The sequence below is a fragment of the Erigeron canadensis genome, chromosome 4 (assembly GCF_010389155.1).
Source record: "Erigeron canadensis isolate Cc75 chromosome 4, C_canadensis_v1, whole genome shotgun sequence".
In the NCBI taxonomy this organism is placed as follows: domain Eukaryota; kingdom Viridiplantae; phylum Streptophyta; class Magnoliopsida; order Asterales; family Asteraceae; genus Erigeron; species Erigeron canadensis.
This window is the reverse complement of record NC_057764.1, coordinates 39342172-39358209: the sequence shown is the minus strand read 5'-3', so window position 1 is coordinate 39358209 and position 16038 is coordinate 39342172. Positions and strand designations below refer to the sequence as shown.

The 16038-nt window shown below is 32.0% G+C and overlaps 2 protein-coding genes across 2 annotated transcripts; both read left to right on the top strand.

The window, feature by feature from the left end:
* Positions 1 to 2328: 2328 nt before the first annotated feature.
* Positions 2329 to 5495, top strand: LOC122596133 (bifunctional purple acid phosphatase 26-like). The gene is made up of 9 exons (XM_043768656.1): positions 2329 to 2560; positions 2699 to 2902; positions 3374 to 3485; positions 3590 to 3816; positions 3975 to 4113; positions 4224 to 4444; positions 4708 to 4829; positions 4966 to 5127; positions 5310 to 5495. The coding sequence occupies exons 1-9, from the start codon at positions 2369 to 2371 to the stop codon at positions 5338 to 5340; spliced, it is 1410 nt and encodes a 469-aa protein (XP_043624591.1). The 5' UTR covers positions 2329 to 2368; the 3' UTR covers positions 5341 to 5495.
* Positions 5496 to 7251: 1756 nt separating this feature from the next.
* LOC122595417 (bifunctional purple acid phosphatase 26-like) lies at positions 7252 to 15908 on the top strand. The gene is made up of 10 exons (XM_043767771.1): positions 7252 to 7366; positions 8782 to 9021; positions 11641 to 11844; positions 11947 to 12058; positions 12154 to 12380; positions 12500 to 12638; positions 13280 to 13500; positions 14270 to 14391; positions 14509 to 14670; positions 15598 to 15908. Exons 2-10 carry the CDS (start codon positions 8833 to 8835, stop codon positions 15677 to 15679), a joined length of 1458 nt encoding a protein of 485 aa, XP_043623706.1. The 5' UTR covers positions 7252 to 7366; positions 8782 to 8832; the 3' UTR covers positions 15680 to 15908.
* The last annotated feature ends 130 nt before the right edge of the window (positions 15909 to 16038 follow it).

Genomic DNA, 16038 nt, shown 5'->3' with positions numbered 1-16038 from the left:
CTTTAACCGGATCTCGATCTCAAACTCTCAATCTCAAACTCGATCCCACTTTCTAGATCACAGGTTCAGATCTTAGATCTGAAAATTTGTTACTGTTAAAAAGAGAAAATATATCCAACAGAATAATTAGATATCTAGTACCATACCATTTATTAATACAACTAAAACAAAATTATGAAATTCTACGCATGCTACTTGGTTACATTTTCTAGTAATACATGATAATGATAATATAACCTGTTTTGATAACAATTATTTTTTATAAGGGTTTGCTAAATATAGCCTTTAGGTTGTATTTAAGGTGCATAAATTATTTGTATATTTACCATGAAAATTAGGGGGCAGACATTTAATATGAAAGATACGAGTTTTTTTATGCACGTTAAATACAGCCCTAAGGACTGTATTTAGCATTTTCCTTTTTTATATATAATATATATAAACTTACCTAATATAGTATTATATATATATATATATATATTTAGTATTATAAATTTGGTAAATATATATATCCACCATGAATATATAATAACAACATAAATTATTTTAGAGATATGCTAAATGGAGGGTTGCACTTAACTTAACATACATAAAAAGTTTATAGATTTCATATAAAAAATTTATCCTTAAATTTTATGATAAATAGATAACTATCAATGCAACCTTAAAAATTGCGTATAACAAAACCCATTATTTTAACCTTTTAAACTAATCCCAAATAAATATGATCCAATATTTAAAAGAACCATGTGCTCACACGAGTTCAAACTCTTAGTTGACTAATATATAATGACAGTTTATTTTGATTAAATCACTCAATTAATTTGCTTAAAGTTCAATTCTAATAATCTTAATGAGGTGTGACGTAGACAAATCGTAAATCGTTCCAAGTATTCAAACGAGATAAATGTAACAAAATGCGAGTAGTGGTGCGTATATGGTGTGGCCACATAACGCTTGAATGACTCGACAAGAAAAAATGTATGAAGAAAACCAATAAGTAACCCGTAATATAAAAACCCAAACGAGGTACGATGTAACAAAACCAAATAGTAGAACAGGATGTGACATGGGCGAATAGTAACCAGCCACGTAGACGGGTTATTATTCACAACCATTTTCTTTAATGTAGTATATATAATATAATTCTTAGCTATATATACTAGCTAACGGTTTGAGAAATATGCTAAAAATCATCTTATTCTCATCTCACATATACTTTATATCAATCTAACTCAAGATTTTTAATTTGTTACTATACAAAAACTATTTATTTGAAAGAAAGTAGTACTACTCGTAATAATAATATTGGATATTCATAAATAAATTTTTTTTTTTTACAAATTTGTATAATTGTTGGTCGGTGAACCGTGTCCCTACAATGATCTGTTTGCTAATTGATAAAGCAGCTAGCCATGCGTTTTTAACAACAAAAAAGAACCCAATATTAATTATTTCAATCCAAATTGGTCATTATAGACTTATATATTAATATTAATATTAATATTAATATAATATAATAAAATAATAGTCCATAATGTATATTTTTATATTCTATTTTAAATGTTAGCTAGTTTCATGAGTTAGGATTTATGTGAGCCTTTTTGTCAGGTAAGGTATTTATACTTTTGGGTTCTCGCCAGGGTTTAAATTTGAAAAGAAACGTATTTTCAAATATTTTTATAAAGGTCTTTGATTTCATTTTAGACATTATTTGAGTTAATTTAAGAGTAAAAAGTAGGTAATCTACTATTCAAAATAGACATGTTTTTGTTTGTATTATAAAACACTTTACATAAAATATATCAATAAGTTGAGTTTAAAGTATATTTTTTATTGATGTAATTTTTAAATTAAGAACTATATAACACTTATAAATATATTTACATTCAAAGTTAAAAAACCCACTTCAAAGTTAAAATAAATTATTTAAAATAAGACATATAAAGTACGAGTATTTTTATAAAGAATGCTCGATACAGTAGAGGTAAATCTTAGGGTAGCTAGGTTTATATGTGGCTATAAAAACCCACGCCTACTATTTCATATGTCCATTCGTACTAAGTCCAATTTACTGGGGTACGCTATAGCTAGGTGAACTGTAATGCATTTTTTTTTCTTTTTTTATATGAATATACATACACAAAATAATTATATGGAATGTTATGACGCGACATTAGTTTATTTCTTTTTATATATTGTTTTGTTATCATAAGTACTATAAAGTACTCGTACTAGCTAGGTACGTGCATTATGCATGTTATATATATATATATATATATACACGTTTGTGTTTATTTCTTTTTAACTTCTACTGTTTGCGGTTTATATAGTTAGGGGATTGTAGCAGCTGGCCGGTTGAGCAATAATGAACATATTTGAGGATAAGAAAGTGAGATCCATGGCACCTCTATTTCTGATTTTGTTAAGCCTCTTAATTAGTAATGTCGTTCATGCCGGTATCACGAGTAGTTTCGTCCGTTCAGAATTTCCGGCCGTTGACATGCCTCTTGATCATGAAGTTTTCGCACCTCCTAAGGGTTATAATGCACCAGAGCAAGTAAGTTATGATATATATATATAGATCGAGAGGTTAAGTAATTTATATTTATTTTACTCGTATATTTTTCTAATTATAGTAATTAATAGTTATCACAAACAATAACTGAAATGGGCCGGACGTACTGCATGTGAATAGGTACACATAACACAAGGAGATTATGATGGAAAAGCTGTAATTATCATGTGGGTTACACCTGCTGAACCAGGGCCAAACCAAGTAAAATATGGAACATCAAAGAAAAAGTATGATTTTATTGCAAAGGGGTCGCCGGTGAAAAATTATACGTTATACAACTACACATCTGGATATATGCATAAGTGCCTTGTCGAAAACCTCGAGGTATATATATATATTTGTTGGTTAACTTGGCTACTAATTAGTCCAATATTATACGTACGTTTGACTATATTACTCATCTGTCCCAATTTAAATATCATAATTTGGCTTTTGAAATCCTTTTTTTACAATTTTGACTGTAAATATTTTTTTTTGTGTTATACAATACTTGATGTAAATGATATGGATATATTGAGTTTTAGATGTATTTTTTATTTATATATCTTTCATTAGGTATTAGCCAAACAAAAATATTTACGGTCAAAATTAAAAAAAAAGACCCAACAAGTCAAATTTGAATATTTAAATTGGAACATATGAAGTATAGTAGTTATTGATCATAAAGCATATAAATAGAACAATCCCAGATGTATACTCTCAAATTAAGGACGAGTATAATGGATGATACTAAATTGGTTGGATATATGTGTTTCATGAGTAATTAACAAGAGTATGTGGATTGTTGTTACTTAGTATGAAACCAAGTACTATTATGAGATTGGAGAAGGCGATACTGCTCGATCGTTTTGGTTTCAAACACCTCCAAAGATCGGTCCAAATGTTCCGTACAAATTTGCAATAATAGGCGAGTTACATATACATATACATTTTAATCATACGTACGCGCAACTACTCTATTTTAATTTCATCATCCAAATTAACTTTTAATAAATTCTATGTTTCGGTCAGGTGACATGGGACAAACGTACAATTCACTATCCACATTTGAACATTACATTGAGAGCGGAGCACAAACTGTTTTACATGTCGGAGACTTATCTTACGCTGATCAGTATTTCTATCACGATGTGGGTGTGCGTTGGGATTCATATGGTCGTTTCGTTGAAAGAAATACAGCGTATCAACCTTGGCTATGGACAGTTGGAAATCATGAAGTAGAGTATTTTCCTTATATGGTATGTCGATGTATATTTCTTCAATTCAATTGTGAAGATATATTATTAATTAGTACACCTATGAAACTGTATTTGTAGTTATATATATAGGTTTTATCTGATTTTTGGATATCTTCATTTAGTTCATGGTATATATTTTTTTTCATCTCTATGTGTAGAATGAAGTTGATCCTTTCAAGCAGTATCTTTATAGATACGCGACTCCTTATAAAGCCAGCGGAAGCAGTAGTCCTCTTTGGTATGCTGTGAGACGTGCATCGGCTCATATAATTTTTCTATCAAGTTATTCGCCATATGGTACTAGCTAGCTATACTCTTAATTTGAACATAATTTCGATTTTCTTAATTACCACGTACATTATTTGTGTCTAAAATTATATAACCTTAGATATTTACTTGACGTACAGTGAAATATACACCTCAATATGAGTGGCTTGAAGCGGAACTAAAAAAAGTGGACAGGAAAAAAACACCTTGGCTTATTGTTATTATGCACTCCCCTATGTACAATAGTAACAGTGCTCACTATATGGAGGGTGAAAGTATGCGAGTTGTATTCGAGAAATGGTTTGTTGAGAACAAAGTTGACTTGGTCTTTGCCGGACATGTTCATGCTTATGAAAGATCGGTTTGTTCCTCGATCTCCTTAATTCATATCCATATTTTGGCAATTCCAAAATTAAGAACACAAGTAGCTAGTCTCATATTCTCATATATGTTATGTTTTTGTCATATGATATACTCTATCAACAAATTAGTATAATCTACTTTAAAGGTGTCTGTCTTCAAATTAAGAACGTACGCAGTACTGTATATATTTTAATTTCTTCAACGAGCATGCGTTAAGTTAAAATGTTAATCGTTCAATTTATACATACGCAATAATTCCAGCACCGGATTTCCAACATACATTACAACATAACCGGCGGTGTGAGTTATCCAGTGCCAGACAAATCAGCTCCTATTTATATAACCGTTGGAGATGGAGGAAACCTAGAAGGTCTTGCATCAAGGTGATATATGCATGGTTTCCATTTGTTTATGCAAAAAGATTTTGTTTAAAACTATGTATTAATTTTTCTTCTAATTAATTAATTAATCATATATGCATGTTTCCCTTAATTGATCAAAAATATATTATGTATGTAGGTATAATGATCCTCAACCTGACTATTCTGCATTCCGTGAGGCGAGCTATGGACATTCTACGCTAGAGATAATGAACAAAACGCACGCAATCTACCATTGGAATCGTAATGAAGATGGGAAGAGTGTTCAAGCCGACTCCTTTGTGTTGAAAAACCAGTACTGGTTGGTATATTATATATCATGCAAAACAAATATACAAAATACTCGTATTTATGTTTTTACTAGTAGTAGTTTAGTTACATGAAAAATTTATATTTTATTTTATTAGTACCTTATAAATTATGATAAGTTTTCGATAGCTAGGTATTGTCTAACTTAATTTCTTTTCCATGTATCAATAACAGGGCGTTGATGGATATGGAGTCGAAAGTTTGAGCAAGATCGATATTCGGATTAATTCGAGACATACAAAAATAAAATAAACCCTATAAGAATAAAAATGGAACGTATCCGAATTGAAAGTTCGTGTGTGACTCATTTCGCAACACATATTGTACCCATTTGTTAATTTCTTGATGTTTTTCATTTCATTTCTATCTTTTTGAAACAAGCTATCATTTCATCTCTAGTTGCACATTTTTAAACTTTATAAATTATCATATGTATAAGCGTATGATAGATGGTATGATTGTTAGTTAAATCAAGTCAAGAATAAACTAGTTAAATTATTGCTTTGTATTTTCGTAATCACAATATTACGTTATTTGACTAAAAGAAATGATTAACTCACTTAATTAAATAACTTAAAATTCTTAATAATAAGATGATAACATATAGAAAAAATCAAAAGATAAAATTAAAAAAAAGAATTAATAAATAATAGATGTCTTTTTTTTTATAGTTTTAACAAAAATTTTAAACTATCGTTTGAAGGATTTTTGATTTTCCTTTAATTAATTCTTTTACGATTGGTAACACATGAAGAATTTGTTGGTTATCAATGATTAGGCCCCTTTAAATGAAACACGCTCGCTCAGTCATATTCGTCGTTTTCGAAAGTACAAAAACTAAATATGCAAAATGCATGGAAGAACCTCATTATTTGGGACGTGCCATTTCCATATGGCCACAGTCTGTCTTTGTCACGTTTAATGATAATTCGCAAAAAGCCAAATACCACCGATACTTATTTGCTCTCATAATTAAACACCAATATATGATTTTTTTTTACGGATAGACTATATTTTCCGTAATTGATGTAATTAGGAACAAGACTCAAGATATTTATAAAACTAGGAAGTCCAGTGTGTAAACATCGAATTTATCCACGTACATTGAAGTCCGGTGTTATAAACACCGAACTTGGTCTAGGTAACACTTAGAAAGCATGTGTGGTTTGATGCCAATTGAGGTAGTTTCTGTCCACGTGGGCAAATTTGGTGTCTACAACACCGGACTTCAATGTACGTGGAGAAGTTCGGTGTCTACAACACCGGACTTCCTAGTTTTACAAATATATTGGGTCTTGTTCCTAGTTACACCAATTGAGGTAGTTTTTGTCCCATCCGTACAAAATTTTCCCAATATATGGATACCGTAATATATATAACAAACTTAACACATATGCATAAAATGGTTAGATTTACTTCTTTTTCTTTTTCTTTTTATAACATCGCCTAATTATCTTTTGGGTCACAAAGTAAAATTGAACCATAACAAAAGCATTGGTATAGCTCATAACGTAAACCTTAATCAAATTTGTTTTGTATACTCATATGCGTGAGTCATAAAATATGTCACCTAAATTCTCAGCGCTCTCATCGGACCTACACATACCTAGAATCCATGTTCAAGGCCGGTGCGAACTTTGACTCACTCTTTGGACAGGTTATCGCTCTGGTACCATTTGTAACACATTAATTGCTAATAGTCTAATATTTATAATAATCCGTTTCTTCTAACATCATCAACCACCATCACGCAAATTAAGCTGGTGGTCAACAATTCCAGTTATTATTTGTCGATTATACTCAGCAAAAAATAATTACAAAATAAATCCATTACAGAGACGAGAATAAACAAATGTCGCGTGACATGGTGGTAGAAAGCCCACGGGTCATCAAGAATTCTAGGAGCATTGAAAAAGTTATGGTGCTAAATTAAGGCACATAAAGACATACACCAAATGGTCATTGTTATTGTCATTGTCAATTATTTGTCATTATCATCATAGAGGTAGCTTAACTTTAAACCATAATAATAATAACTTAAATAAATTAATATTAAATAATTAATTAATACAGTACATATCCTTATATCCTGCTAACGTACCTAACCCGCATCCGGATTAATTTATTTGTAAAAGAAAAAGAAAAACCATTTGCATAATACTGTTTCTTAACGACTCTCTCTCTCCCTCCAATGATTTGATTTGAAGATCCTTTCAGGAATTAATCCCAAGGTTTGTATATATGTATTTGTATATATTTATATGTATATGTCTAGATATATGTATTGTTATGAATGTCAAACATTATCCAATTCCGCCATTAGCAGGGTAGGTATGGATACCGCTTCCCTTATGAATATGTATATATAATAATGTCATTGTCATTATATCGTTATCATTATTATATATATATATATATATTGTGGATATTGGTTCATTTGATTGTATAGAAGTTATTCCAGCTAATTGTAAACTTTATATGTTTTATTTGTTTGTTTGTATACTTAGGATTTGTGTTACTCTAACTATGTTTGGTTTGTAAAACATAGGATGTAAAAAGTGGGTTCAATAAAATGTTGGAGATAAGATTTTGTGTTTCAAGGAGAAGATTTTTAACTACCTGATATCGCTTTGAATCGTGTGATCACTTTTTGATTTTTTATAGCCTGGTTACATAAATTATGTCTTGGGATGATATGAAGTTCACAGGGGCGGAGCTATGTCGGGGGTAGGGTTGTTAATGGCCATATTTGGGGACTAATTTGGTGTTTGATAAATCATTTGGCCCACCTGAAGCAAAATGCCACTGATTATGATTTGTTGTGTTTTTGTTTAACGAGAACCTGGTTGCAAGAGAATTCCAAAACGTGTTTGTTATCCATATACATATATAACCACCAAAATTTCGGGAAGATATGACTGTTTCAAAAAATGGCTTAAACAAGTTGCCTGAGGTTACATGTCGGATGGGGTACAAATCTGCATATGCTCCTTGATCACCTTAGACAATGACTTGCTTTGTCGTGAACAATTGTTGATATTAGTCATCACCATGAAATTACTGATTTGTATAGTCGCTGACTATGCAAATTTCCTTTAGACAGCAACATCGCTTCCCCCAGTACTCCTGGTATTTGGGTTCTATTGGTATCTCCAATGATACATATATATACACACATATGTTATTTTTTTTGGTTAGAGCATAGAAAGGGGAAACCCATGTTTTGTTACGTCAATCACATATGACTTATGTTCATTTGGATGAAAAGATAAGGGGGTACATCACTGTTTTTGATATTTTTTAACCGAATTCGTGAACCAAGATTGATGTAGACAGTCTTGTTTAGGTTGCTTACATGGTTGGCCATTCTGTACGGATTCCTACTTAAGTAAACCATTTAACATTTTGTAAAGATTGTGCATATTGGCGTAGCTCTCTAACTAAGCATGGAGGATTATTAAATAGTAAACAAATGAGCTACTTCAGTTAGAGTTACTATTATTATCTAACCAAAAGTTTTTTGCTATTTGGCATTAGCAACTGGCGAAGCTACGTTATGCTCTTTAAGTTTACACTACAACCAATTTTCACCATTTACTGTTCTATGATGTTAATGTATTGAAGTTTTGTGAAATTCTTGTTGCAGAATCACAGTTCATACTGTTTGGGGATTGTAGCTGGCTAGGCAGTGACCATTATGAAGGATAAGAAAATGGGATCAATGATAGCTCACTTTCTGCTTCTTGGCTGTCTATTGTTCAGCTTTCTGGACAATGCTTATGCCGGTGTCACAAGCAGTTTTGTTCGTTCAGAGTGGCCATCAGTTGACATTCCTTTAGATAATGAAGTTTTTGCAATTCCCAGTGGTTATAATGCACCACAACAGGTAAAGATTCTGAGGTCTATAGATTATATAATTTTATTATCTTTTTTCAAAATTATCAACGGGAAGTATCTGTCAACAATATATATCTGATGATCCAACTATCTATCTATCTATCTATATCTATATATCTATCTAGTAAAAAGATAAATCGAGAACCAAAAGTATGTCGAGAACTATGAGAACCCATCTTGACCACTGAATAAATAAATCAATGGTTACAATTAATCAGGACTTTTAATTAATCAAAAAGAATTTAATACACTTATTTATAATAGGAAAAGGGTAGTTTTGAGAATGTTCGTTCCTTTAAAATCGTACAACCGTTACATGTTCTTCTTCTCTCTTTGATTCACGATTTATATGCATATATGTTACCTTTTCCTTTTTTACTATTATTGTCACTTGAAAAATATGTTATTACTCAAATGTCATTCAAATACACATGACACCATAATACACAGCCAAAATACTTGTAAATTGTATAAACTTCCAACTTATGAGTCATTTGACTTGGACACTTGTATATTATAGATTAAACATTAGGATTGATCATTCCACTATCAAATTCAAAACTGAGTATTTCGTCTGACATATCAAATTATGCATGCTACATTACTACATTAGTAACCTCCATACACAAATCTATCAGACTTTTTTTTTTCCTTCTATTTTTAGTAAAATCGTAGCCATTGTCTTCTTAATAACAATAATTTGATCCATAAGACTTCTTCTATTTTAGCCATCGTCTTAATAACAATAATTCACATGTAATTTTGGATAATTAACTAGTATCAAAGTGTAAAAAAAAATAAAATTTCTAACTCATATGTTCACACCTCAAATAAATTATTTATTTACATGTATATATAGTTTGTGCACTCATGCATACCTTGAAACGAATAGTATAGAATAAAAAGTGACATATATGAGCATTTTAAAACAGTATAGTCCACATGTTTACAATAATAGTAACCATATTCATCTATTGTTCACATGTGGATGCAACTAATGTTCACACGTGATCATATTTGTTTACATGTACAAATCGAAATTAGTATATAAACACTAATGTTCACTTTACATGTTTAAAATAATGTAGTCCACATGTGTACAATAATAGTAACCATATTCATATTTGTTCACATGTGTATGTAACTAATGTTCACACGTGATCATATTTGTTTTCATGTACAAATCGAAATTAGTATATAAACACTAATGTTCACTTTACACGTTTAAAATCCAATATATTCCTACACTTACATAAAAATGTAACTTATAAAAATATATGATTTGTTCAAATGTACACATGTATTCAATCAAAAAAATCTTATTAAAAAGTTGTAAGTGTACATGTGTACGTACTAACTCTTTTTTCTGAATGTTTATACACTTTCGGAATGTTATAATTTTGTTTTTTGTTATATTTACAAAATTGATTATGTATTAGTCTAATCTTTCCATCATTGCTATTATTTAAATAAGTTTTATGTGTTTAATTATATTAATATAAAGTTGTAATCATATGTTAATTAGGATGTTGGGACGTGCGTGCAAGCTGTACGGGATAAAAGTTCTAATATCAAAACCATGAATTTAAATTTTGAAACAATGGAGATAGCAAAATGAAAATGGAACTCCTAATAAATAGGTTAGAAGAAATTTTTACTAAAATGCCATTTCTAATTTTATAGAAACTTTTAATAATGAAAAATGATGATTGGTTTAGAGTAGTTCTCATAGTTCTCGACAATTTTTTAGTTCTCACAATAACCTAACTCTATCTATATATATATATATAGGGGTGGGTTATTTTTAGTACAAGGGGAAAAAAAGTACAAAAAGTACATGTGTAAGTTAACTTACTTCCTTCTTCCTCCTTTTCTGGCGAGACTCCCGCCGCCAACCACCACCATGATCATCTCCGACTACTACCATGATCCTCCGGCGACGGCGACTTACACATGTGTATATAACTTACACATGTGTAAGTCTCGCCAGAGATGGTCGTCGTCGCCGGAGGATCACTAGTGATCGGAGATGATCATGGTGGTGGTCGGAGATGGAAGGAAGAAGGAAGTAAGTTAACTTACACATGTACTTTTTGTACTTTTTTTAATGCTTGTACTAAAATTAGCTTTCTCATATATATATATATATATATATATATATAGGGAAAAGTTATTTTGAGTCCACCTTATTTTGAGTCCAAAAAGGGTCCATTGATTTTCTTTCATCTCCTCAAATCCCAACCACCTCCTACCACCACCACCATCATCTCCGACCACCACCATGATTTTGCAGCGACGGCGACCACTGCCACCACGACTTACACATGTGTAAGTTAACTTACACATGAGTAAGTTTTACAACTTATACATGTGTAAGCACCAACACCATCATCTCCGACCACCACCATGATTTTCCGGCGACGGCGACCACCGCCACCACGACTTACACATGTGTAAGTTATATGGACCCTTTTTGAACTCAAAATAAGTTGGATTCTAGATAACCTGCCGCTATTCTAATAGTCTTTAACGAAGTATGCAGCGCCTTACAGTTTACCGATTCATAATTCATTCACTCTTTAATTCTTTCAGCTGTTAAATTCTGTAGGTACACATTACTCAAGGAGATTATGATGGAAAAGCTGTAATTATAATATGGGTGACGCCTGATGAACCAGGGTTGAACCAAGTAAGATATGGAACATCAGAGAAAAAGTATGACTTCACTGTACAAGGGTCAGAGGTGAAAAACTATTCATTTTACAACTACAACTCTGGCTATCTTCATCAGTGCCTTATCAATAACCTTGAGGTATTAGTTAGTTAACTCCATAACATTTATTATGATATGTAAATTCTTCAAGTATCTTATAAAATCTGTATCATGACTAACAAGGGTGTATCTTGTTATTAGTATGACACCAAGTACTATTATGAGATTGGAGAAGGAGATTCTGCTCGATCGTTTTGGTTTCAAACACCTCCAAAAATCGATCCAAATGCTTATTATAAATTTGGAATAATAGGTGAGTTGCTTTTTTGTTTTTGTTTTTATTAAATGACAAAATTATCATGATTCATGATTTCTTTTGGTGGATTAGTAATTGATTTTCTGTTACAGGTGACTTGGGGCAAACATATAACTCTTTGTCCACTCTTGAACATTACATTCAGAGCGGAGCACAAACTGTGTTACATGTTGGAGATCTATCTTATGCTGACAGGTATAAATATAATGATATGGGTATACGCTGGGATTCATATGGTCGTTTTGTTGAAAAGAGTGCAGCATATCAACCATGGATATGGACAGCAGGAAATCATGAGATAGAATATGAGCCTTATATGGTAAGTTGATTTCTTTTGCAGTTCCGATAACAATTGAAAGTCATATTCGTAAAAGGCAATGTAGCACTATTTTGATACTTGAGATTTTGTATTTTCTTTAATCTAATCTCTATTTCCAGAATGAAGTCGTTCCATTCAAACAGTATCTCTATAGATACCCAACTCCCTATTCAGCCAGTGAGAGCAGTAATCCTCTGTGGTATGCTGTCAGACGTGCATCTGCTCATATAATTGTGCTATCCAGTTATTCTCCTTTTGGTAACTCGCCTTCTTACCTTGCTTTCCTTTCTGCGTTACAATGTGACTTGATGTGGCAAAATGTACAGGCAGGGTGGGCTGGGTAACAGGTAGAAGCAGATCATTCTTAGTACAAGTCAAAGCAGGTTGTGGTTGGTCATCCCACAAACACCTTTTTGTCCAACTTTAAAATTCGACCATAAATAGTTAACAAGCTAAGTATGACTGTAAAAACGATATTATATTGTAATTAGTAATAATAATATAATATAATCTAGATCTAGATCTAGATAACAACTATTTAAGAGATGTTATGTATAAAAATTAGACTTTGGTGACTTTCATCCATACCCCTTTTAGCTATATATTTATATAATTTGAGCCCGTTGAGGTTAATATCAACCCATTTATAACACATGGCTCAAAATGGTCACCTCTAGATGTGACTTCGATATCAATGTCTGTAAATTGTATCCGATAACTATTAAGGTTGTACTGATCTTGTGACTATAACTCAAAGATTTGTTATATATGTTTATCGACTGTTCGTATTGTCTTGAAGGCCACGGGTATGCATATATATATATATATATATCCATTTTGTGTTTTTTGGCATATTATAAATTTTGTCATACCTTAGATATTTACTTGGATTTTGACAGTAAAATACACACCTCAGTATAAGTGGCTTGAAGCGGAATTTAAAAAAGTAGACAGGAAGAAGACACCTTGGCTTATTGTTATTATGCATGCCCCTATATACAACAGTAATAGTGCTCACTACATGGAGGGTGAAAGCATGCGAGTTGCATTTGAGAGTTGGTTTGTTCAGTACAGAGTTGACATGGTATTTGCTGGACATGTACATGCCTATGAAAGATCGGTGAGTCACACTTCGTTGTATCTTCTCTTTCTTTTTCTTTTTTCATGCTATTATATGACTTTAAACTGCCCTTCAATTAAATTAAAATTAAAGCAATGTGATTTCATAAGAACACATTTTGGTTGACGTGTATGTCCTTTTTGTTAATTAAAAAAATGGATGCGGATTAAAATTGCAAAACAGTAATCATCTAGATACTTAATTGATCAGGAGTTTGGATTGAGCTAGACTTCAGGTTACTTTTAATTGGAACTGCTCTCTTTTTATCTAAAACTTTTAATTTAGCCGTATGAGAAAAAATGCAACCTGAATTGACATGTGACTTCAGTCTTAAGTAAAATATTAAATTAAGAAAGAATAGGGTTCGGATGGGTCAGGCGGTCAGCAGTTCTCAGGTTTATTCTAATGCATAAAATTTCCAAAATCGCTTTATTTTAAAAGGTAGCTTATAATTTGTATTTAACATATTTAATAATAACTAGCACAATAATCATATATAACTTACAAAAAATGTGTGTTGTCGTTCCAAACTGAACAAACCCTTACTAAGAATTTCCCATTTTAGTTATGATCTCATCACCTGGCCCATCCATTGTGCCACCTCTACTCATGGACATAACACTTCAAGAAACGTTTTACAATCATAAAAGAAGGTAATGGGCGGTTGAGTTGTAACGTCAATATAGGTCTTTTAAAAATGCTGTTACTGCTTCACAAGATATTTCTACTGCACTTGGGCTTGTAACCGTGCTAATGAATCCAATTTCAGTATCGGATCTCAAACATACATTACAATATAACCGGTGGAGTGAGTTATCCCGTGCCAGACAAGTCAGCCCCAGTTTACATTACCGTTGGAGATGGAGGAAACCAAGAAGGTCTTGCTTCCAGGTACTTTTTTTATGCATAGTTCTCATAGTTCTTATATCTTTAGAAGGTTGTACTCTTGCTGCTCTGTTTCATATTCTATTTTTTTGGTGATTATGTTCCTGTTGACGGGTTCTGTAGATTCAACGATCCTCAGCCCGACTATTCGGCATTCCGGGAAGCCAGTTATGGACATTCTACGTTGGAGATAATGAATAAAACACACGCTTTCTATCACTGGAATCGCAATGACGATGGAAAGAAAGTTGCAACCGACTCGTTTGTGTTGCACAACCAGTACTGGTGAGTACCATATTCACATCTGCTGATGTTGAACTTGCATATATGTGTATATTTTACAACTTCATATGATCATATTGAAGTCACTTTACTTTCACTAGCATAATTCATGATTAAGATCTGATTTAGCGAAAATACACTTTCATCAGCTTTTTATGGATTGAAATGTAATCAATAGTGTAAAGTCCTAGCAACTTGAACAGACTGGATCTTTTGACGAGTAGATGAAATTTTAAGTTTCTCCGGGAGAAAGAATTTATACACACAGTAGTTACGTGATTCAGTAGTTTTTCTACTTCTATTGTTTGATGCTATATGCCTATAAACTACATTCTTAGTATATCTCATAATTTTCAATAAAATATCAAACACCAGTTGAGACGTTTGTATGTGGAGGTGAAAAAAGGATGAATTGTATGGCTATTCTTTGACCACGTGAACTACTATTTCAGTGAGCTACTTTTTGTTTTGGTTCTTTTTTTTTTTTTGAACAGGAGCTACTTTTGTTTTATCTGTTATTATTTGTTACCAAGTCTCTATCATATTTATAGACGTGTATGTGCATCTTTTTTATACGAGTATTAAATTTTGTAATGTTACATACATTTTTATCTTATGGAATTTAAAACTTATGTTTTGACTTCCGCCCTTCTGGTAAACTGAATTGAATACATGGTAACCGTACCGTTTCGTACCGAAATGAACCTACCCCCTTCGTACCGAATTCGTCACTTCTAACGAATTGCGTACCCGTTTTCCGTACCCGTACCAAAACGTACCGTGTTTTATGTGACTATGCTCTTGCATGTTCCATATGTGTAAAAGAGGCACCTTTTTTCCGTTCAACAAGTGTAATTTGGTTTGTTATTTCATCTCATTAGAATTCCAGTGAGAGGTTAGATACTGAATAATGCTATACATATGCTGCAGGAACAAGAGTCTTCGGAGAAGGAAACTGAAGAAGAATTATCTGCATACGATCGTCCCAGCTCTTGAACTTAACAATTTATAAAGGTGAAGATGCCTGTCTCTTATACTTACTGAACAAAATTTATCTCCCGTTCCCCCTTATGGTAGTCCCAAATTTGTGATATCCATGAAATGAAGGTATTGGGCATTTGTTATTGTCAATATGTAGCAAGTTATTGTACCATTTAAGTAAGAAGTTTGAAGATTGGATATAACATTTTAGCCATGGAAAATAATGATTCTGAAAGATATATAGGTTGTTTATGATGGTACAAACGGAGTGATGGTTGCTTTGTTACTTTTGAAATGACAAATGGCTTGACATATCTTATGTAAACTTCTACCATTAGATCCATCCAAATGAGGCTTGAATGCTCTTTGCTCTAGATCTTATATTGATAT